The sequence below is a fragment of the Pleurodeles waltl genome, chromosome 1_1 (genome assembly GCF_031143425.1).
Source record: "Pleurodeles waltl isolate 20211129_DDA chromosome 1_1, aPleWal1.hap1.20221129, whole genome shotgun sequence".
NCBI lineage: Eukaryota > Metazoa > Chordata > Amphibia > Caudata > Salamandridae > Pleurodeles > Pleurodeles waltl.
Window position 1 is genome coordinate 245,676,766 of NC_090436.1, and position 23,956 is coordinate 245,700,721.

Consider the following 23,956-nt stretch of genomic DNA (forward strand, 5'->3'; position numbering starts at 1 on the left):
GACACAATGAAAACACCACACATGTTTAGAAAAATAGATAATATTTATCTGAATAAAATACGGTCAAAACGACAATGATCCAATAAGCACAAGTAGAAATATCACTTTTAAAAGGTTTAAAAGAGTCTCAAACCATAGAAATCAATAGTGGTTTCTTTGTAATACACAGTACCCGGGATGCGTCAAAAAGAACGACGCACCGAAACCGCAGAGGAGGAGATGCATGGAAAAATACGGTATTGCGTCGCATTTTCCAGTGCGGCACAGACAATGTGATGTTTCTTTCCACGTTAAAAGGGCTTGTGTCGTTTTTCGGGCATGTAGTCTTGGTTCCTCACTGCGATGCAGGGATATTTTGACACCTTGATTTTCGATGCATGAGGATTTTCCTGAAGAGGTGAAGTCGTTATTGGCCCTGAGACTTCAAAAACAGGAAGCAACTTCAAACCAAGGCCTTGGACAGCACTTCAGGGGGAAAGCAGAGTTCTTCCAGCAGAGTCAGGGGCCATCAGGGCAGGGCAGCAGTCCTTCTCAGCAAAGTAGTCCAGATGAGTCCTTTGGGCAGCCAAGCAGTTCCTCTGACAGAGTGTAGGGGTAGGTCCAGAAGTGTCTGATTTGGTGGAGTCAAAGACCCCGTTTATATACCCCAAAATGCCTTTGAAGTGGGGGAAACTTCAAAGGGTGGTATTGAAGTGCAAAAGATGTGACTGAGTGTCCTGTGTTTGTGGTTGTCTGGGGGGAACGTACAAGGGGACCTGTCAACCAGCACAGACCAGATGATGACTGGAGACAAGCTGTGAGGCACAGATGGTAGTAAGTGCAGAGAAATGTCCACTTTCTAAAAGTGGCATTACTAAAATAGCAATAATAAATCCAACTTCACCAGTAAGGAGGATTTTCTATTACCATTCTGGCAATATTCAATATGACAGGGCTACTCCTTCCAGATCTGAATCTACCACTTAACGGTGTACGAGGAAAGTTCTAATGCTAATCCATGAGAGGAGCAGGCTTCACAGTAGTGGAAAACCAATTTATGAGTTTTTCACTACCAGGACATATAAAACACAAGTTTACGTCCCGCCTTTTACCTACTTAGCACCGTGCCCAATGGGTGACCTAGGGCCTACATGAGGGGTTTAAGGCTTGGCAAGTGATTTTAAATGCCAAGTCTAAGTGGCAGTGAAACTGCACACACAGGCCTAGCAATGTCAGGCCTGATATTTCTGGTTAAAGGGCTACTTACACAGGTAGCACAATCAGTGCAGCAGGCCCTCTAGTAGTACTTAATTTATAGGCCCTGGGCACAAATAGTACACTTTACTAGGGACTTACAAGTAAATTGAATATGCCAATTGGGAATGAGCCAATGTTACCATGTTTTTAAGGAGAGAGCCGTGGACTTTAGCACTGGTTAGCGGTGATAAAGTATCCAGAGTCCTAAAGCTAGCAAAAATTAAGTCAGGAAAAGAAGAGGAGGAAGGCAAAATGTTTGGGGGTGACCCTTCAGAGAGGCCATTTTCCAACAAAAATGCTTCTTTATTTACTTTATACAGAATAGCCTGCATGCCCATCTGAGAACAGTTCTGGGGCGATTGCGCCTTGTGTCTGTGTAAATTGCTTAATCGGCACTTATACTGAAGTGCCTGGAAGAGTCTTGATAAAGTGATACACAATGCACTTTCTAGGAAAGCGCTTGTGTCTTAATGTAAAGTGATACAATCAACAGGGAAAGCCCCGAGGCTATTAGGTTCGCTGACATGCCCTTTATAAGAAGGTATCATTGTAGATGTAGCTCTCTGTTGACTGCTTTTAAATTCTCCCTCTGCAGAACGCCCCTGTAGAACTTTCTGTAAAATGCTCTCCGGGGTGGTGTGTTTGGAAGGTCCTGTCCCTTTAAAGCACATTTGCACAGAGCTTCCAGACGATAACTTAAGCTGTTTCTCGTTTTGACGGAGAGGTCAAAGCTGATGATCTAGGAAACACAATAGACTATAGATTACCTGCCACCATTTCAAAGCAAGCCTGGGAAACGTTCAAGCTGTGGAGATCAGCTCTAGATGGGCCTGCACGAGGGGGAGACACCTGGTTAACCATGCAGCCACCCCTGTGTCCAGGAGTAGGGGATGAAAGCATATCAAGCAAAGGCAGGCACTCGGCGGATATTAACATTTGGGGATGTTTCAGGCTTGAGAAGACTGCAGGAAAGTGTTCTCTCTGCCCAGAGAATAGACTGGACACACAGCTAATGTGGATCAGTCCAACACAAAGGCCACAGCCCAAAAAGGCAACAAAACACACTGTTGTGGACCAGTCTGATAAACAATGGCTACAGTCCCAAAGAGCCATGACCAATTTTTGACAGGGCAGTCACCAACAGAATATGGTCGTGAGAGGCAGTATTTCTGATGGCCACTTATGACTCAGGTGCATGTATAATTGAGGTGACGATATGGCTAAAAGTAGGACCTCACTATCATTTAAAAGCCAGTTATGACAAAGGCCTAGTTTTGCTAAGAATATTAATCAATAGGTAGTTGCAGCTGACATCTGATATTAGCCATAAATCTGTAGGTCGCACAAGGAGTTGACCATTGCTTCGCAGTGAGCCCACAAATTAACAGTTAATCGAGAGGCATGCTGTTGATCCATGGAAACCTACAAAGTGCAACTGGCCCTCTGTTAGCGAGGGTGAGCCCCGAACATGTCCTAACTTGCATCAGCAGTCTCCTCTGCATTCAGTAGTCATTTGTCAAAACATTACTGGCCCTCAGGAGTGAGCGCCTAAGGTTTAATGGCCCCAAGCAGTGAAACGCCAGGTATTTGGAGCTACTGAGCGAGCCACCAAGATCTTACTTGCGCTAAGCAGTTGACACCACAAGCCAAAACACAGCCTTGTAGTGTACTGGTCCTCAGAAGGGACTCCAATGATTCACAATGTACACTAATCAAATTCAAGCATTATAATAAATCTGCAACTTTTCCTGATTAAGGCTTCAAAGTTGGTTTGCTTCTGAGTGTTTAATGTCAACAATTCAACTGTGTTACAGATATCAGGTATCATCAAGACCAACAAATACAGGGGCACTTTACTGTGTCACCTTCAGTACGGCACAGAGTTTTATCAGTGAGTACTCACCCAGGGCACAAAAAACAAAAAAGGAGGGACCCCAGAGGTAATGGTCATAGACAAATTACCTTAATAAGTCAAAAGTGTTACGAAGGTCCAAGAACAGATCCTTACAGGTCCCCAGGTTTGTGTAATGCGGGTGGGGAAGCCATTCAATTTCCTGCAGGAGAGATGCTCGCATGAGCTGTGCGAGTTGGCTTGGCATACAACATCTCAGTCAGTGTCCCACTGCGGCACACTGACAGACGTTTTCCCTGATGAAACGTCAGACATGAAACTCTCAAACCAACTTTGAAACCTTATTCAGGAAAAAGCACGGATTAATTATAATCCTTGACTTTCATTAGTATACATGGTTGTTTGTTGTTTAAGGAACACATTTTCACATTGGTTTTTTTCCTTATGTAAATATATATATATATATATATATATATATATATATATAAAAAATTGTCACCTCCTGCTCCGTAAGGGGCCACAGACCCTGCAGGGCGGCATGGGTTACTGGAGTGGAGCATCCCACAGAAAATATCTTCCAAACATGAAAAGCCCAGTCACCGGTCCATGTTAAAATCAAAGCATTTAATAACATTTCTGAACAGCAAGACAAGAAATCCTGACGCGTTTCGGCAACAGCATGCCTTGTTCACAGGTAAGTAAGAGCAGGTGTGAGTGAGCCAGTGCTTTTTAAATACACAGTCATGTGACTTCAATAACCAAACTCCAACACCTTTTGTAAGTTGTCGCCTCACTTTTTCCCTTATAAGCTTTTATCTGTAAGAGGCAGCATTGCCAGTAGCCCCTTTAAGACAGCAAAAAATCTGAGATTAGCCCACATGTGCCCACTATGTACCAAGTGAAAAGAAGTTGGAATTGCACAAAGTAAGTATATAACTAGGCTTTTCCATTTTGTGTGCCCCTCCCAGCAGATGACCAGAGCCAAAGACAGATGAAACATATTCAGGCACTCCTTGCTCCCAATATGTGATAGGATTGTCATTACTAAAAACATATATAGAGGAACCGTCTGAAAATGATGTGCAGTGGCATGATGAGGTACAAAGCCTAAAGTAAGATATTCAGGTAGGCATTTAATTGTTTAAGTCCTTGATCCCAATATTGATCTCAAATGTCCCTGAAATTGGTAAAATCCTTTCGTCCCCAACAGACGACAACTTTGTATAAATCGTCATAAAAAATACTCCAAATATCCCCGGTAAGGGCATTAGTGTAACGATTTATAAGGTTGTATTTGAATTTATCACCTGTAAAAATACATCCGGGAACAATCCACTACTGATTCCCTGCACTAGCTATCCGTAATGACAGATGTACATGGGCCATACTGTGTATACGAGTTAAAGGCAGCACATATTTGAAAGTGACTAGGGAGTGTTATTTATTATTATTTTTTTGTTAAGTATTTTTACTGTTTTACAGAACATTCGTCTATACAACTTGCCATCTAAACTGTTGTGTTGAGTACACATCGGTAACATTCTCCGACTCTTGGCAGTCCAGGCTGCTGCTCAGCAGGTTTCTCTTCGGATTTTATTCTCTACATCTCGATGATCTGAGTTTGTTTTACAAGTGTGGGGAGCTGCCACGTGTCTCCCCATAAAGAGTCAGCTTATTGCGCACTACAGACGCTTGTGGACACAAACAAGATATGCAACGAGAAACTGTATACCACCCCTTCCCCACACCTTCCACCTGGCCAATTCTCTCCTGGCGCCCAAACGTCACCCAGGTTCAGCTCTGGTTCATGACGAGTGCGTGTTAGTATAGAAAAAGACAAGAGCATTATAAATTCAGGTCAGAGCATGCAGTGAAATTCAGAGAGATGGAAGGAAACTAAATATCAACACAAGGAAGGGAAAGAAGCACGAAACCCCTTCGGGCTCTATCGTAACTTACAATGTTAACATTTGAAACATGATGGTAAATCCTGGTACCTCTTTAGGTGCACTGTGAATAGCCACACTCCCATCCTTGTGGTACTTGATGGGCGCCCCTCCCTCTTGTATCAATGTTCCATAACCAGTTGGAGTGAAGAATGCTGGGATTCCTGCACCTCCTGCACGGATGCGCTCAGCAAGAGTACCCTGCAGGAGAGAAAAAAATATAAGTAAAGCATACTCTTGCCTTTCATATAAACGTATAATTTCCAGGTGTAGCAGTAAGAAAGCATTGGCAAAGCCGATAGGTTGGACCATGGCAATCTGGTGCAATGGTTATTTCTTATTTTATATAAACGTGCCACAAAAAAAAAAAAAAAAAAACGTCATGTGCTTGTAATAAAACTTTTTAAAATGAAATAAAACACGCACCAGACTGTTTTGCCAGTGATGCAGGCCTTTCAGATGTGCCATGCATTTTATTATTACTATTTGTAGAGGAGACAGGGCTATCACTACCTAACCAAGGATTAAAACCTCAGGCAGCTATAATGCCAGTTAAAGACTTCAGACAACTTTAAAAACAGAAATAAATCGCCATCAAAGTTGGTACACAAATTGCCGGAAAAATAAATACCTGATATTTAAAGCTAATCATATATATATATATATATAGCACTGTTTCAACTATTGTTCGCATCTGCCTGAAATTATTTTCTTTTCAGTTGCAATGTGGCTAGGCTTTGTGCAGTCCCTCAGAGTGAAGGGTGCCAGTGGGAAATGTGAGGTGATGCACTGCTCCATGCTGTATGGTATGATGAGAGAAAGCTAAATATGAACGCTTATTTAACAGAACAATCGATGAAGCCCAAGGACCAAAAGCACACCTATTTATTTTGTGTATGAATTTCGTTGGGAAAAAAAACAGCCAGTCTGGCGAGATCACTAAGACTGGACCTTAATTTTATTTTTATTTTTAAACACACCCACACATACACACAATCTTAATAAGTCGTTCACTTATATGAGCCATCATTTCAAAGGTCATTCATTTAGACTCCACCCTCGGACGACTTTGCCACTTATGGCAAGAGCTATGGTAAAAAGCATTTCTAAATAAAGACTCAAATAGCGAAAACAAATATGTCCGAAGTATGAGCATGTGACAATGCAATCTGTAAGGCGAAACCGATGAAAGGAAAGGCTAATGTGTGCATAGATTTAACGTGGCACCTTCCTCATAGTACACGAAATTAAATAGTCTATGCAGTTGTACTGAAAAATAGAACATACTTAAGGGGCATTTTAGAAAAAGCAATTAAGGTGAAGTTAAGGTCTCAGCCTGGGCATCTTACAGCCAGTCTTAGGAAAAGGAAATCATTGCCGGTTTGGACATGTTCAGGCCAAAAGGGTTTCGATGCCAGATCCCCTGTACCACCCAACAGACGAGTGAAAAGTCTATGCCAATGAACCCAAGAGGGAAAGAAACACTTCCATCAGGCTTGAATGCAGGTGCTCATATGGGCTACAAGGAGCCCAAAATGGTTGTTCGACTATTTCATTATAATGTCTGTCCTACTGCACTGTGTAGTTCACATTTTCAGATCCGACACTGTTCGCCGGTGGTCCCTGCTGATATTTTATTTTGCACAACTAACTCTACAAAAGAGCGTATGTATATAGGTTACCCTAGACAAGCCACTATTTAAACTGTATCTTTTACTGTGGTCTAAACATGCACATAAATAGAAAATGTAACATCAATTACAAATATTCCAATCCATGATGCATGATGCATAAATAACTGCACTTACATGTGTTCATCTGTGCTCTACTGCAACTCTAATCACCATGTTACTACCCATAAGAAGATGCATATTTCTATGTTTTGCATTACAGAGAACCCCAGGCCTACATCGGCAACCACACTACCTCCCCCCACCAACATACGATTATTCTGGACAACTACACACAACCAGCAGTCATTATATACACACCTACCCAGACTAAAGATCAAATAAACCAGAGTTCTTGCTCAATGCCTCTAATGAACTCCAAGTTTAAGTATGCCTATGGATCCCCTAAACTCAGTCTGCAATAAAATATTCTTCATCACCAGTCATTTTCACTCCCAAGTCTCTACACTACCATATACTTACATCAGAGATATGGACATCCCATTGAATATCCATATATTGCTATGTGGAATGATTGTTTACATCTCAGATGAACTCAACGTTATTCTTGGCTCACTTTAGCCACACACCATCATCCTTCATGATTTTAACCGGTCTATTAATCATCTACAATAAATATAAAACGGTGCTAGTGGTCAATGATTGAGAGAGGAAGACAGGGGCAGGAAGTGAATGTATGTCTGTGACAATCAGGATGAAATCTCTCACCCACCATTAGGTTGCACGCATCGTAGTGCATCTCAAACCACCATCCCGCGAGATGGTGGTGCAAGCACACCCCTACAAAGAGGGCAGCTCAAGGAGTTAATCGAGGGGATGTCCTGCGTAGCAGTAGATGCATGTGCGTCTACACACTAACAGGGAAGAAAAGACAGGTAATATGGTATTCCTGTCCCTAAAGGGTAGGGGTTAAAAATGGGGCATAATCCAAATGTAAACAGTCAACATATTTCTACCTACACAAGGTCCCTTAAAGGTGTAAAGGCATTCATCAAGTGCAAAGAATCCACTGCAAAATAGAATGGAAAAAGTATAGATAGATACTAACAACTATGGCTGAATTTGTGTTTCATTCACTAACAGCTGGACTGACTTCCTGTTGGGTCTGTGCCTCCACTCAGCTCACATTATGAACAGAACTCTGTTTTAGTGAGCATCCGCTGAGAGTGCCAAGCTGAGATGACCTCATCTTTAACATACTGTATTCTAACATTTTCACTCAAATCACCTCAGAACAGCATGTTTCCAAGGTAAACCACTCAAACACATACTTACACCCAACATGCTATCCCACTTTAACTGAACTATTAATCTTTGCCATGAGACCATAACTTAATGCACATGCAAAGCTACAGTTTTCTAGTACTTCCTCCTCTAACTATTCTTCTAAAATTGATGCTAACAAACTCCCTCCCACAATTCCTGCATCAGATGTACAATAACTTCACCTAACTGCCACACGTGTCCTTTGATAACTTTAAGAAAACTTTGAAAAAAACCTTTATTACACATTATCTTCTGTAGATTTTCTCATCCCCTGCCCTATATCCACAACCTTCACGATCATCAAACTTTCAAACTCCCAAAACCAATATGAGAACACTTCTACATAGATCGCACAAGAATAAGATCACCTCAACCCTTAAAGAACACAAATAAGCCTCCGAACAATACTTGATACCCCAGACAATGTCAAGCCCTCTTACTTCCAAACTGGTATTGCCTTCTTTCAGCTTCATTCTCAACGACTTGCAAGCTCTTCTAGCCTGTCCTCCATGTTAAACTTTCTATAACCCATTCCTACTAAACAATGACTGCGTTATAATTTCCCTCACAAATCACCACTTTAAAGACAAACCCAAACCATACTGCTCCACCACCACCATTCTGCTGCACCTACCAGCTGAACTCAACCACACACACACTTTACAATAACCCCCTCCAAACTAAATACCAAAAACAAACCCATTCTGTGAGCTGCAGCAAATCAGTCTTTTCTGCATGCTCACCCCAGATTTTTCATCTTTTTCTGGACCCTATTTTTGCTTGGTTTAAAACTCTGTGTACTTTACTGCTAAACAATGCTGAAGTGCATGTTTAGCCCCTCTAAAAATATGCAACATAATGGAACTCACTAATTGGACAATTTATCTTCCCTCAAAGTCCACTGTAAATAGAGCCGTAAGTGCACCTGTGGCACAGGTTAAATGTTACATATGGGCTACGTGTGCATTTACACCAACCACTTATATGCTTATATGACAAAAAATATATGTCTACCAGCAGTGGTAGTGTGCTCTGGTTGGGGGAAGTTTAAATGCACGATATTGACACAAGGCAGGGAAAATGCCAAGACATGTTATAAACACCTACCTTTGTAAGTCATCCCTAAAGTATGCTTTGTAAGCCAACAGGGCAAGAGGAAATATATAAAAACACAGCACACTACAATTGGGGTTAGTGTACTCACAGTGAAATAAAACCCAAAATCTACTGTAATTTTCATGACTGGGCAGACTTTTACCTAATAAGCATAGACTGAATTAACATCTTTATTTTCCACTCCTGCTTAGTAAATGGCTAGAAAAATGCTTCAAAGTTATTTCCTTTTTAGTTTTTTAAAATTGGACTTATTGATAAAATCAGATTTTGATAACAAGCAGAAAAGTTACTTTGTAAAAATGCACTTCAGGGTGCACCTCCAGAACTGGAATACACATCTTTAGCTGGGAGAGTTAAGGACTCTGGCTCAGAAGACAACTGTTTGACTCTAGGGCCAATGCACTGACAAAAAAATACCAATCCTGGTAAAAGCTCTATGTTCATGTCAATGTTGGTGTATCTCTATTGGATATTGAGCATTAACATAGGGATTTCTGATGGAAATTGCCTTTGTCACCAGCAAAAATGGTTACATTTAACAATGCAGACCTCATACGTTGTCTGGTAGATCAAGCCAGACCCAAACCATACCATTAACCATACCCAGTTTGTATAGCACACTGTCATATGTTGCCTCAAATACAGTGACTGTATGGATCGCAAGCTGTGCTTGTATAACTTATTATAATACGTATCAATGTGGACTTCTATGTTCAATTTGCATGAATCGTTACAATATGTACATGCACAAAAGTTGTGTGCAGACTGGACAAAGGAGGACGTTGCTATATGGGAGTCCAAAAATGAAATTTTCCTTGAAATTGAGTTAACGAACTAAGCAAGAAAGCAAACTAGTTGCCAATCTATGTAATTGGGATTTTCACCCTGCACTCTAAGTTTCCTAAAAATGTATCGAATTCAACTATTTTTTTCTTTATAAAAGGGATGCCTAGGCCTGGTATCATATGCCCATTCTAGAATTTAACAGAAGGTTTTAAATATATTGTTGATCTACATATTTAACAAAAGGTCTGATGTTCTTGATTTTAATCTCCTGCATGTAGTGTTATTCTTCAGAGAAAATGTACTACACTTGCGATCGCTTTCTCTCTCTTTGATGGGATGCAATCAGACACTTTGTTCAAAAGGATCTTTTACCCTAAAATTCTGTATGTCCTTCAGAATACACCATTCCAGATTACAGAGGACTTCCGGCTAGATTCCATCGATGGCAACATTATACCGAGGAGTGTGTGACAGAAGAGCATTTCCAGATGTGCAAAGGTACTACTGAGTTTCTCAGCCCTTTATCCTTTATGAATGCACCAACACAATCCTGGGATTACTTTAACTTTCTCCCCCATAAAGACTGACAACATTCAACACGTTAGCTGAATGTTCAATTAATGGAAAGACCCTCAAATTATATTGAAGTGACCTAATCAATTGTTTCCCAAAAAGAACACTTCCTTCTGCCAATCAAACGCTATTACATTATCAAAGGTTTCACAGGGCCCACCTCCATGGCCTTGCTTTCGCTGCCATGGCCCTGATGCTGTGGAATATTCTGTTGCTGTATCTTAAAACCACTTCTTCTTTATTGCAGTTTAGAAAAGCATCAATGATTTTTGTTTTCTCCGATAACATCCTCACTGTTACAATGCTTATCAAAGCATAAGGTTCCACACCCACTGGCTGGTACAGCACCTTTTGTAACCACGGTACCATTACACAACAGTGTCCTGCTGGATGATCTATGGAACCGGAATGGAATCTGAAACAGTACCCAATAGGTATCTTAAAGGTAGAAAGCGTCTGTGGGCGAAATTATATTAAATTATTTGAAACCAAGTTTGCAGTAACTGACTATTTCAGGTCAGGTATGTCCAGCTGAAACATACCCCCAAGAAATATTGGACTAAGCTACAAAAAGTGCAAGACGTATTCACACTAGAAGCCAAAGTGTGGTTCAATACCACCGTTAGGTAGGGTCGATCTATGACATGTAAAACATTGATTAATACCATGTGACCACAGTGCAAACAAATTTCGGTTTGGTGAAATATGACAATATTTGTCATAATATGCCACAAGATGGCCTTAAATAGCCCGAGATGTAGTTATCAGATTGTGTTCAAATTAGTACGTGAAAATCACGCACTCCACTTTTACACAATTGAAGATTTTTTAAAAAACACTGGGCAGTTTATAGCCTAGAATGTGACAGAACTTTTTTTCGAAGTATCTGGCGGTATCCTCTTCTTTCACCTTTGGGGTCAGTCAATCAAGTTCAATATATGATTAATTACAATTTTTACAATGTTAAAATCTTTACAGTGTATAGGGCATATAAAAACGAATAAATTAAACGGAAATGAGCAAGTTCTTAAAATAAATGAAGACAGCATTATATGCAGAGAAAATAACCTAAAACTGTATGACATACATACAGAACTGTAAAGTGCTTAGTGATAACTGAGATGCTTATTTAAGTATTATTAAGTTCACCTGTCAAACAGAGCGATATTAACTGGTGTTGAATGCCAACAGAAATTCATATGCAGAGTACAATGGCCTGCCCTTGGTAATCTGCCATTGCACATGTTCAATAAAGATTCACCACTTTCTGGCAATGTCTCTCAGATCAGAATTGTTCTTTCCAGGCAAAGTCTATCCAGGCGTGCTGGACTCTTTCAGGAGTGCTTGTGTGAGGCTGATGTATGTGCCAAAGTTGGCCAGATCTGTTGGCTCTGTGATATTAAACACAAGATTCCTTGCCTCGTTGTAGGTTCTGATCCTGTATTTTTCAAAAACTGATTTTAACAGGATACGCCGCATGTGTAGTAGCGCCGGGCAGCAGCATAGCAGATGGTTCAAAGATTCATGCTTATAATTGCAAAGTTTGCAGTTAACGATCTTAGACAGAGAGGGCCATTGGCGGTTTAGTTCTTTGATCTGTAGGCCCATCAGCCTTGTAGCTGTGATTTACTTGATCCGGTGTTTTCCGGTTCGACCAGTGAAGGTATGGCTGAAGGCTCAGGCAATGTGGCTGCATACTGGCGTAAGATTTTGCCACTACTTGTAGTACTGGTGAGCTCTTCAATTTTGCCATATCACTTGTTTTTGAGTGAGCTTGTATGTTTTTCAGACTTGCTTTAAAGGCTGCGTGGAAGAGCAGCTGCTTGTTCAGCTCTGGCAAATCTATCTGGATAGTATCAAGTGTTTTTTTTGAGTTGGTGTCCAATGGCCATTCTCTGATTTGAAGACCTGCTGGAACACTGCTTTCAGGGACTTAGGCGGCGTCTGTATGATCCTTTAATAGTACTTTAAAAAAGGTCACCATACTCACCCGCACTTGGACCTCTCAGCCAAATCCCAGCCTAACCAGACCGCCATGTGTGTCTGGTGGTAGCTTAAAGACCCTGTGGTACTTAGAATTGTGGGATGAAAGTACTAAGCAATCTACCTAAAATCAGGGAACAACCCCCATGTCGATGGACACTAGGACAATTTTATTGGGTAGTCTCAGACACAAGTTTGCGAGTAGCCAGAAAAAGATGCTGCAAGAATGTTTGTAGAGAAAGGTCAGGGATTGCCCATTAATTTTGGGGCTTGGTGTAACAACATGGGATGGAGCATGCTGGCAGAAAGAACAGTATATGCAAGTCGGGAGTGCCCAAATCAATTGACCAAGATTTAGGGAAGGGTGAGTGACAATTATGGTTAGAACTAGTTTCCTTCAATCTGGTTGTGTATGAATGAATAGTTGCACTTGCCTACAATGGTCACTGTGGTCTATTCTCATACACAAGCCAGGTAGTACACACACAATTCTTGAATTGACTCAATGTAAGGTGATGTTTTGTCAACATAAGCGAGCGCTAATAAACCAGATGTAAAAAACGTATCCAGTCGCTGAATAGGTATGTTTTCTTGAAGATAAAAACATAACTCAAGGAGCTAATTTTATTGAACAAGTTTCCAAGGACCATGTCCTTTTAGTACGAGGCTGGGGATGGAATACTTTAGAGTGCAACCAAATACCAGGCACAGATTCAAGTGTTCAAGTATTCTCTTGACAAGGACAAGAGGTGAGCTAAATGGGCACTGAAGTTTGCAGACCATACCATATAATTATAGTCCTAGTACCCAGTGGGCAGAGCAAACAGTTGAAGGTCACTCCACCGACTGCTCATTTACTGCTAGGGGAGGGTGGAATTTGTTTTACCAAACTGGCACTAGGGGTGGAGATGAAACATTTCACTGTTTTTTTTATTTGATTTGCTGCAGATCAACATTTTTAATGATAGATTGCTACAGTATTATATTTTGAAAGAATTGCAGGGAAGTGATTGGGCAGGTTCCCCTGGGAAAAAAAACAATCATCAAAAAATGTACTGCTGAAAATGTATATGTGAAATAGTGTATTATCTATGATCGGGCCTTGTTATCAAGATTTTCATATTAGGCTGCATTATCTGAAAAGGGTGATCATGTGGATGTTTAATACGGCAGTGGATAGGTTACAAAAAGTGCTCTTTTCAAACGGACACTTATAATAGCACTTAAATGCAAATCACTGCAATATGGTAGACAGCAGGCTACTGGATATCGAAAGGTGGCAAACAGAGTAGATTGGTGGTTTCTAAACAACCTGAGATAGAACAACAAAAAAGGGGAGTTCCTAAAATAAGTGAGCCTTCTGTTCGCTTGCAGGACTAACAGAATGCACAGCAGATGCACAAAATGTCGAATTAGGCCCAGCTGCTGATCTCGTATAACTGGAATTTACCACATTTTTTATTTCGCATTTCACCCCTTCCTGCTTGCATCGGACTCACAATCTGCACAGGTTTAGTGAACAAAAAACTGCAGCCGGCCTGCCCTGCTCTTTGTACCTAGCACTGAGCTCCAGGCTACTGCCCAGCCACACATCCCTGAGCTCTCAAGATGGGAGACCCTGGGAGCAGGGGTCGGGGGTGGCGGGGCTCTGATCTCCTCAATCTTTGTTTTCTGCATCTAATCGCCTAGAATCCCATGCCGCTGTCATCTTCTCTCAGGCAGTCCCTTTCTAAAGGAGCTTTCCTCTCCCATACCGTGCCGTTCATTGTTACCTCAGTTCTTCGGTTGTGTTGCCTCAGGCCCCTGCCACTCTATTCCACGACATGTCAGCCTCAAAGAATGCGGTTTGAAAGCAGGACCTTAATTGTGAATGTAAGCTAACATATTTTAACAAGAATGCTGCTGCACCAGCTTCCGTGACAAGCGCGTTGGGTGCTGATCTGCCCACTATGGTTGTCTTGGCGGGAATTCACCTTAGAGTGAACCACCCGTAGAACCGGGACGGAGTTTTCTCACTTTCACCATCTAAAGCTTTCACGTGGTGTATATCGAAGCCGTGTGTTTGCTTCTACTCTTAGGAGCACACCACACTTGCCTACAAAAATATACTGTATTTATACCCAATTATAATGAAGCAATTTGGATCACAGTGCTAGTTGGCTGAACGCGTAAACGGTAATAAAGAAGTAGTAAAGAAAAACAATGAGTCAAAACAAGTTAATGAATTATTCAGAAGTAAGCAAGCACAAAACGGAGGATGAGGCAAGGGTTGTGTGCTCAAAATTAAAGCAGAAAATCCAATGGCCAGATGATAAGAATTTCAAAACCGGGACGAAACGTGCAAGCATCGTAGGGAAGGTAGATGCCAATGCATGCAGTTTCACATGTTCCAAGAAGGGGTATGGATGGGCTGCTCCTTCACGAGGCGTCCATCTTACCTGAGGTACAAGCTCCACTTCCAGTTCTCCAGCTAGATACTGCCGTTCAAATTCTGCATTCTCCCCAACATACGACGCTACCATGCGCTTTATCTGTTTGGTGTGCAGTAAAAGGCCCAAGCCAAAATTGTCAACACTGTATATAAAAAAAAAATACTTTTTAAAAGCAAATAATTACAAACATTTTTTGCCACCAGACAAAATACACAACACACAACATACACATGCATACATTTACAGAAAGGGGCTTTTGGAAGCCTCTTTCAGCCATTGGCTACTGTCATTTAGATGGCTTTAGGCATTAGCTCATATGACTAGCCACCTGCGCTGGAATCAGCCAAGGGGATTTCGCAGATGTGAGCACCAGCAAAGTAGTGCCCCTCCTCTTTCTTGTACATGTAGAAAGACTAAGAATCTAGCCTCTAGCCAGCTTGTTCAAACCCTTTGGCTCTTTCAAGTTACAGCTAGTGCAGAGAAGATAATCACCAAACAGTGCACAGCAAGGAGATCCTGCTACCTTTTAACTATCGCTAGACTTGCACTGTTTGTCTTGAGGAGCTTCACAATCTGCAAATGCAGTAACTCTAATTTTGTTCTTCAACAGTCTACTAACACAAGGTTCTGCTGGCCAATGAGGTACCTCAATCAATAGAATAGGGTGGCTATGAAGCCCACCACCGAGATTTAGAAAACTGCTGGTTGGTGACAGCTAATATTCTAGTGAGGGACACAGACCATTATCTGAATCCCTCAAAGGAGTCAACCTTTCATTTGTCTAATGTGCTCAGCATAAACCGGAGTCCTTTATTTCCCTTGCATGCATGTTGTGAATTGTGAGATATGGCATACATGTAGCACGTGAAGTTTTTGTGTGTTATGTATACAAGTGACGGCCTACAAAGGAAGAATGTGTCTCCATCTTGCAGTGTGAACATGACATTCTTCACAGTTCTCGCTTGAAGAGTCCTGCAGACCACCTTCGAGGATTAAAGGAATCCACATTCAGCTCTGCAAGGCAAGATTTATGATGATAAAGGAATCGCAAGAAACATTTTTCTGCTTTGACAGCTCTTTCTGTAGTCCTTCCAAGCAACAAGTTAATCTTCTTGTAGAGTAGCCATACCTTTTGACCATATGTGGCTTGGTTTCACCCTGTTTTACGCTGCCTTGAGAACAGTTTAAAGATCACAGACAACCCAGTACATTTACCACATCCTTCTCCGAATATGGATTCCTTTAACTAGTTAGTGGCTCCTCCTACCTCATCTTTATGGATAAACATCAAGAAGATATTTGCGGCTCTGGAAGGCCCCATTTCTTATACTCATCTTAATGTTTGCAGATTGGATGCAAAATTAGCAGCTGTGCATGTGATGAGAAACAAGTCTGTGGAAGTGGAAATTTCATACTCCACTCCCATCTTTTTCCCATCCTACTTTCACCAATGCTGGGAACAAGCCAAGTACTTGGAAGAAAGTGTTGCATGGTTACCTGCCCTTGAAGAACTAGAATCCCAATATGGAGAGAAGCTGCCCCCGACAGCAGTACAAGACCTTGGCCCAATGGACCTCATGTAGATCATATCAAACAACATGAATTTTGCAGACCTTATCATCTACTTTTGCTAGGGGGGGATGAGGCATTACCCAGCACATTCCAAGATTGTGTCCTTGGTAAGCTTTCATCTTACTTATTCATTTCTCACTCAGTGGAAGCCAGCATCAACTCTTTTTGAGCATGATAGGGACATCGGTGAATTTTACCTTTCAAGCAAAGCCTTTGGGTTGTTTGTGATTGTCTGAGGCAGGTTACCTTGAATCAAGAGCCATGTGTCCTTGCTCTCTTCTACCTACAGTTCCAGTTACACTGTGGTATAACAGCTGTGAATGTATCCTATCCCAAATCACTAGTTGCAACCACTAAATCCAGTGGATCCCCCATGGGTTTCTTATTACCAACATATTTTGTCCACAATCAGCTGCTCAAAAGAAATTGACTCCCCAGCTACTCTCTTTCAGTGACAGCCCATTTCCAGCATCACTATTCCCCCATTTGCATCACTTGACACTAAATGGTCTTACCCTGAACTCTGTACCATGCCCCATCACAGACACATCAGCTCTAGTAGCCTGATTGACTGAATATGGCAAAAGCAATTTTAGAAACCTGTTCTTTGAAACCACAATTTTCTGTACTTTAGGGAACACCTGTTCACTTCTGGGTAGGGCACAGAGTGTTTAAAATAAGTTTTTGTTTGACATTTTGGCAGATACTCAGCAGCCTGGGCTCAAACCCACTGGGATAACACCCCGGGTGATAAGAAACTATGAAAAACATCACAGCATGGTTGAAAGAGGTCTAGCATTCTGTCTGAAATAAAGCCACGCAAAGTACTGAGGTCCAAATGCTCCTGTTATAGAAAAAACTATGGATCCTTTTTCAAGGTGGCCTGGCAAGACACCTGAAAAAGCTGAAGATAAAGGCCCCTCAAACAGTATCAGTTATCATCCTTTGGTTCAAGAGAACTAGTAGTGCCTTTCTTGTACAAAGGACTCGACTGCAGTTTGAGCGGCCCATTTCTTTCCAGAGCAACTGATAAGATTGCTCTGTACCCCATGCAGCAGCCTAGACTTGCCCCATACTCCATGTGGCAGCCTAGATGGTTCTCCATAATCTAGGATGGCACCCCATTCCCTTCAATGAATCTTTTTGCAAGCTAGGGAGAGGCCACATCAGAGGCGAAGCTGAAATTGCACAGCTGCAATTACTAGGACTCCCTGGAGCCTCAGCACTCCGTCCTGTCCCTACAATAAAGCAGAAAAAGGATCTGTGCTGAGGACCAAAACAGGACCTTTGTTAGCAGTGTAAGGATTGGTGTTACTCGTGCTAACACCTGCCTTTTGAATTGGCTCTGTGGCATCTGTGAGGTGCCTACGAAGGCAGCAGCACTGAACTGCTGATAAGGGCCGCCGTAGAGATGTTGATCTAGAGATCTGGTGTTGAGTTCCCTGACTGTGACACTGGACTGCCAAAACTAAAGGACAGAGGTGAGGCCCAAGTCGCTGCTGGAAGAGGGGGAAGTCACAGCACAATAAGAACTGGCAAAGTGAGGGGTTCCAACGCTGACACCTCGAGCATCCCCATAAGGTGAAGGTAGGTTTCCAAAGGAGACCACCAAGGGGAGACTGCCCCCCTTCCCCAAACCCTGCACACTTGAAATACTGCTAAGAATCCCCAAATAGCCTGAGGCCGGGAGGTTGCCACAATGAAGGAGGTATTTTGGGAAGGCACCTGGGACTTCAGAGGTACCTAAGAGTGGCCACACCTGGTAGTGAAATAAGGACTTTGACTGGGAAGCAAGATCCTATGCCCCCAGTGTAGAAGAGGCCAAAGAAATACACAGACTTAAACTGACTGATGGGAGCTGGAATATCTGCTGACACATACCCCGGATATTAGCGGATCAGAGTCCACCCACACCAATTTGGTTTTATGCCTAAACAGACCACTAGGCATAACATCAGATTTGTTCACAGTGGCTTGGCACTAATGGTTAAACAGGCTGGTTCCCAGGCACTTCTCCTGTGCTTTGATTCTGTGGAGGTGGGGTTACTTGTTTTCCCTTCTAGTAAGGATGAACTTCTGATCAATTTCATAGTTTCAAAACGGCTGCTCTACACAGAACTGAAGACACAGGTCAAGAGAGTGTGTTCTGTTTTTGATACCTTTCGGATGCAGCCAGAAGTCCCAGTGTCTCTTCGTATTTTAATTAAACCCCTGGCCGATAGATGGAAAGTAGATGCTCTTGTGCGAGTACTTTAATGGGCCACCGGCAGGGCTGACAGGGTGGCAGTATATGCGGATAACATTTTAATATTCCTAGACAAAGCCCACCAGTGGACCCGGAGTCCGAGGGCTTTCATGTCTCTGGACTTATTGTTAAAGCTAAATCCTCTTTATACCAGATTGGGCCATCCCCACAGCCTATGGAACGGGCGAGAGATTTGAAAGTGCATCTGGGATATTTGTCAAATAGCTGATCAAAGAAAAAACACACAGTACCTAAAAAGAGTGCTGGGTGACCTGGGTCCTCATGGCCCTTGAAACCAACCACGGATAAGGACAGAATCCCCAAGGCAACACAACAGACCAAAATGGATAGGTTTGCTGGTGGCGCAAGCAGAGAACTAGAAGACGAGCAAGACGCTCCACAGAAAGTGGTCTAACATGTAGGAACCAACAGCGAATCAAATTCTAGTAGTTATTGAAAACTCATGACACACATTAGATAGAAAACGCTACACCATCTCAGTGTAATGGTAACAATTCTTTGTTTAGCACAAGATCACTGGACTCTTGGCACTGCATACTGTCTGGATAAAGAGGAGAGAGACTGTCAGGGTGAAGAAATGGTAAGGTTATTTTGTTTGGCACACAATCCCAATAGTTTCTTCTCACTAGTGAAGTTACTCTTAACCAACCTAAGCAAAGTAAATGAAAGCTTACACCTAGATGAGAAAATCAGCAGAAGTACTAAAGGCTGACGTGACTGAACTGAAAATTATTGTTGGGACCTAGTTGGAACTGACTCGCATCATAGAAAGGAGAGCTGAGAACGGTGAGTAGGTCCAGACGGAATACCCTGTACTTTGTAGAGTTCCCAGAGCGTGCAGAAGCTACAAACTGCAGCAGTATCTGAAGAAATATATCATATGTAGTAAAATCTGTGGAGTTGTCAAGTTATTTTATCCTAGAGATGGTGTACAGGGCCCTTGTGTCAACTCAGTTCTCGCTGAATGCCCTCCTAGAGTTATATCCAGATTTCTTAGTTACAGGGATTGAGACAATATCTTATGGTAAACCAGGAACCTAGGGGGGAGTTAAATTAGAAGACAAAATCATAAAGACCTTCATGGACTATATACAGAGTGTTCAAAAGCTCACGAGCCAGCAAAACAGAAACTTTGAGCATTACGCCTGAGAAGGTATAGGAATGGCTGAAGATGGTGGGGTCCCAGATGAAGGGGTAGAACAATAAGCGGGGGCCGCATGTGGAGAGTGAGGACTAGAAAGGGCTCACGCACAGTCAAGAGAAGGACTTGGAAAGTGGGTCCTCCTAGGAGAACTGCAATTCAGGATGACAGAATGTTTGGAATGGAGATCTGCGCAACAACGGGGAGGACGTGTCTACACAGAGACTGCAGTAGCAGATTTGATGCTTATGTCAGAAGCCTGAGTCCACCTTAACGCAAAAACCTCAATGGGAAAGAATGATGAGATAGTACACAGACCAACAAGTGAATACAGGACTTGTTTGAGAGCCTTGTTTTATTTTTAAAGTACAGAATAACTCGTTTTGGAGCTTAGTAGGTTGACACCCCTGTGCATTACGACTAGGGACAGCTAGGGAAAGCAGCTCCTATTCTAGTAGGTGCCGTGACTAATACTGAGCTGGACACAGAGGGTGGAGACTTTCACCCCCTGCAATTTTGCTTTATAGTTACAGCATATTAATAGTGGAGAATTAGGCACAGGTGCAAATTGAAGTTTATAAGGTTTGGGGATTGAGTGGAAAGCGGGTTGTAGGCCAGGATCCAATTTAGTCACTCGGATCAAAGGGTTTTACCCATTCTGTGCCTACGGGAAAATGTGTTCATACATATGGCCCTTGGTCTCAGCATTTTGGACAGACACCGGAAATGTAGTTATCAAAGTGCTTGCCTGAGGTCAGAGGGGAGACTGCTTACACTGCCACAACAAATCACACAACGAGAGTGGTCAATGTGAGGGATGCACATCTGAAACACAGTACAAGCCCGGTCTGTCGTTAGAAGAATCATACAATAGTGTTCGGGGGGAGCCAATGGCCTTTGTGGATGGGGGAGCTTTAATATAGTACAGAAAGATGACTGGGAAGATCATACAAATCTTAACGTGAAATGTTGGGTGCCTTAATGGGTATATTAACAGATATAGGGAACACCCATCTTCAGACATAGAATATATTGTCCCTTCAAAAAAAGAAAAACAACTCAGGGTGGCAAACTGCTGAAGAAATGGAGCGGGCTATTGTACTCCACCACATACTATGTATACAGGGGTTTCCCTTTGGTTGGCTCTCAAGTTGCTCTTCAAGCACTGCTACTTTAGGTGGTGTGAAAGTCAGATATATCCCGGTCTATGGACTTCTAAACATCAAGGAAGTATAATTCATAAACTTATTTGCCCTCAACAAGGATACTATTTTTTTTTTTTTAGGACACAGCTAAATATGGGAACATCAAATACCTAGATGTTCCACAAATTTTGGGAGGGGACTTTAACAGTATAAAGGATAGTAAAATAGACAGATAACCCCCAGCCCTAAGGGATGACATGAACAGAATGGGATATATTATATCCCTAGCTGCCAAGGTTTCAGTTTGCTGACGTGTTTGCACTTGTGACATTTAAATCTGAATGTAAATGAATGAAAATGTCAATGGTAAGGTCATCACCACCGATGATTTTGGCAGAAGCACTGACCGTGTCTCAGCTACGTTCGATTTTTGCACTTTTTTTTTGTACAGGGTGGACCTCTACTTTTTTCTCCTTTTTGTACATTAAAAGTTTGGTTTTGCCTTTTGTACAAGCAGATGCCAGCACTTCAGTGGTGAACTTCGTTTTTGGGCTGTCTTTGTGGAAATGCGTGGACCTGCACAGATTCGTCCCCAGATGAGGAGACATGTCCTTTAGCTGGTGGCAAGTTTTTCTATTCTTCTCCATAACATGTAAAGCCAGCCTCCTGTCCCCAGCTTTTAATGTCTTAAAACTAAGGCCCTCATTACAACCCGGATGGTGCAATAGTGGCGGTAGTACCACCAACAGGCTGGCAGTACATACAGCCCTATTATGACATTGGCGGTTTGGCAAAAGCCAAACTGCCAATGTAACACACCGACCGCCAGGGCAGTAACGACCGCCGGGCTGGAGATGTCAGCCTTCTGGTGGAATTCCGTCAACGGTCATAATGGCATGACGGACGGTAGCCATGGCGACGGTATGTTGGCGGCCGTCACTGTGGTGGTAGGCGGCATTTGCCGCCACTCATAATGAGGGCCTAAATGTCTTGCAGATATCACAGCAATAGGATTTGTGGAATGTAGTAAAACAATAAATACAATGATTGTGTGGATCATCCGCACAACATTTTTTGTCCAGTCTGAACAGGATATGAAGAGAGACCTCCTCTTCTTCTCTACCATGGTGGCAGTTGATGATGTTCCCCTTGGCAGATGTCCAGGAAAGACACAATGGAAAGTGAAGCCCAGTCAAAGTGAGGTTAGAGATGGTCGAGAGTGCCGCTCTTTCAAGGGTCATCCTCACAAACAAAATGCAGTAGAAATCTGCACTGTGCTAGCTTCTAGAGCTAATAAAGAGCTCAGCATTCCCACCTCTTCAAATGATGTTTGGGTTCTTTCAAATGAAAAGGATGTGCCACTTAACCTACACTGTTGTTGTACCTATGGCCAATATACTGCTAAACTGCTATTTTAACCTATTGGGTGCTAAGGACATGCTGAATACTGCTTCTCAAGTACAAGGGACTTTTCCTGGCATTAAAGGCATAGAATCCCTCTCCTGCTCGCACCAAAGGGATTTCCTTCTTTGTTTTTCCAGGTTGGGCTGCTGAGGGAAGAGCAGTCACTGATCACAGATTTCAAGGGGGAGCGGGATCCCTGGAAGAACAACTTCCCTTTGGTAACCCTCTTTCTGGTAGAGGCCTCCCCAGATTCCTCACCTTTTGAATATTCCCCAGGTGTCAGACTGAATCTGGAATCTTTTCAGCAGTATCTCTGCATGCTGGTAGGCGGCACCTTGCGGCTCCACACCGACGCTGTTCCACTCTGGAAAGGACATGCGGGGACTATAAAGGCACCACTCCTACATGCTGACATCAGTTGCTTTTGAAGTGGTCCGCACCCCAGATACAAGGCCCCAGAATCAAGCTGACTGAGCAGTGTGCAGATTCCTAGACTTGGGATCTGATTAATGATTAAAGTCCAATTCACAGAAATGGGAGGATGGAACAGCCTGTGAGGATAGAGTCTGCCAGAAAGTGCGTTACCAAAGGTAAGCAACTTGTTCTTCTGATAAAGGCTTCTAACTGCAGATTCCCCACCTTTCGAATAGATAAAAAGCAGTATTTATTTCATGATGGGACCGTGAACGGTCTCAAACCAAAAACATCCTGTAGGACTGAGTTGGCAAAATGCACTCCTCAGGGAACCTGGGCATCCAGACAGTAGTGCTTCATGAACAGATTAAGTGAGGCACACATAGAAGATTTGCAGATGTCTAAGATAGGAACTCGGCAGCAGAGAAAAGTTTGGCAAAGCCACCTAGGAGGGTATCAGTGAGTGTCTCATTAAACGGAACAAGGGGCTCAAAAGTGGTTTTCCCAAGCTGGTGAATTTCAATCATAATACTGGTTTTAACCTCCAAGGTGGGGAACTGAAGGTCGAGAGCTTCAGCCGCCTTCCACATGGCTACGGCAAAAGAAGCACTTTCTTCAGGGGCGCCTGAGATAAGGAATAAAAATCAGGAAAGATGTCGAAACCACTGGCATCTCTTAGATTATCATGTTATTGGTAAGGTTGGCCAATTTCATCACTGGCATCATTATCACAATCCATCTCAAATAACAAATGTCACATCTGAGACCTTCCTTGTGGAGGTGAGTTGCTAAGGGGCTCAAAGGAAGAAAGCTGTAATTTGCAGAAACAGGACGGCCACAATTGAGGTCAGAGTGGCGCCGACTGAGTCAGAAAGCACAATGGGCACTTTGTACTTTAGATCTGTGACGTCCACATCCATGCTCCAGCAACAGGTGTGGATCGTGGTGCTGGATGCAGTCAGCCCAAGAGGCAGAGAGTCCCAGAAACAGGTTTGGAGGGTCCAACTGTTGCCGAGGGTGAACTTGACAGCAGTATCCCAGATGGAGGGCCTCTCAGCTCCTTAGACCCACAGGTGTGCCAGAAAGATTCAGAAGTGATTCGAAGAGTCTGCACATTTTCTTGTGGAAATCTT

At 42.6% G+C, this 23,956-nt stretch overlaps 1 protein-coding gene across 1 annotated transcript in view; it reads right to left on the minus strand.

Moving 5' to 3' along the window:
* Positions 1–23,956, minus strand: part of OXCT1 (3-oxoacid CoA-transferase 1) — a 448,860-nt gene that overhangs the window by 347,353 nt on the left and 77,551 nt on the right. Inside the window, exons 4-5 of the mRNA XM_069221450.1 lie at positions 14,888–15,023; positions 5,086–5,235 (exon numbers count right to left, since the gene is read on the minus strand). Of these exons, the coding sequence (XP_069077551.1) occupies positions 5,086–5,235; positions 14,888–15,023 (286 nt within the window). The remainder of the gene's footprint in view (positions 1–5,085; positions 5,236–14,887; positions 15,024–23,956) is intronic.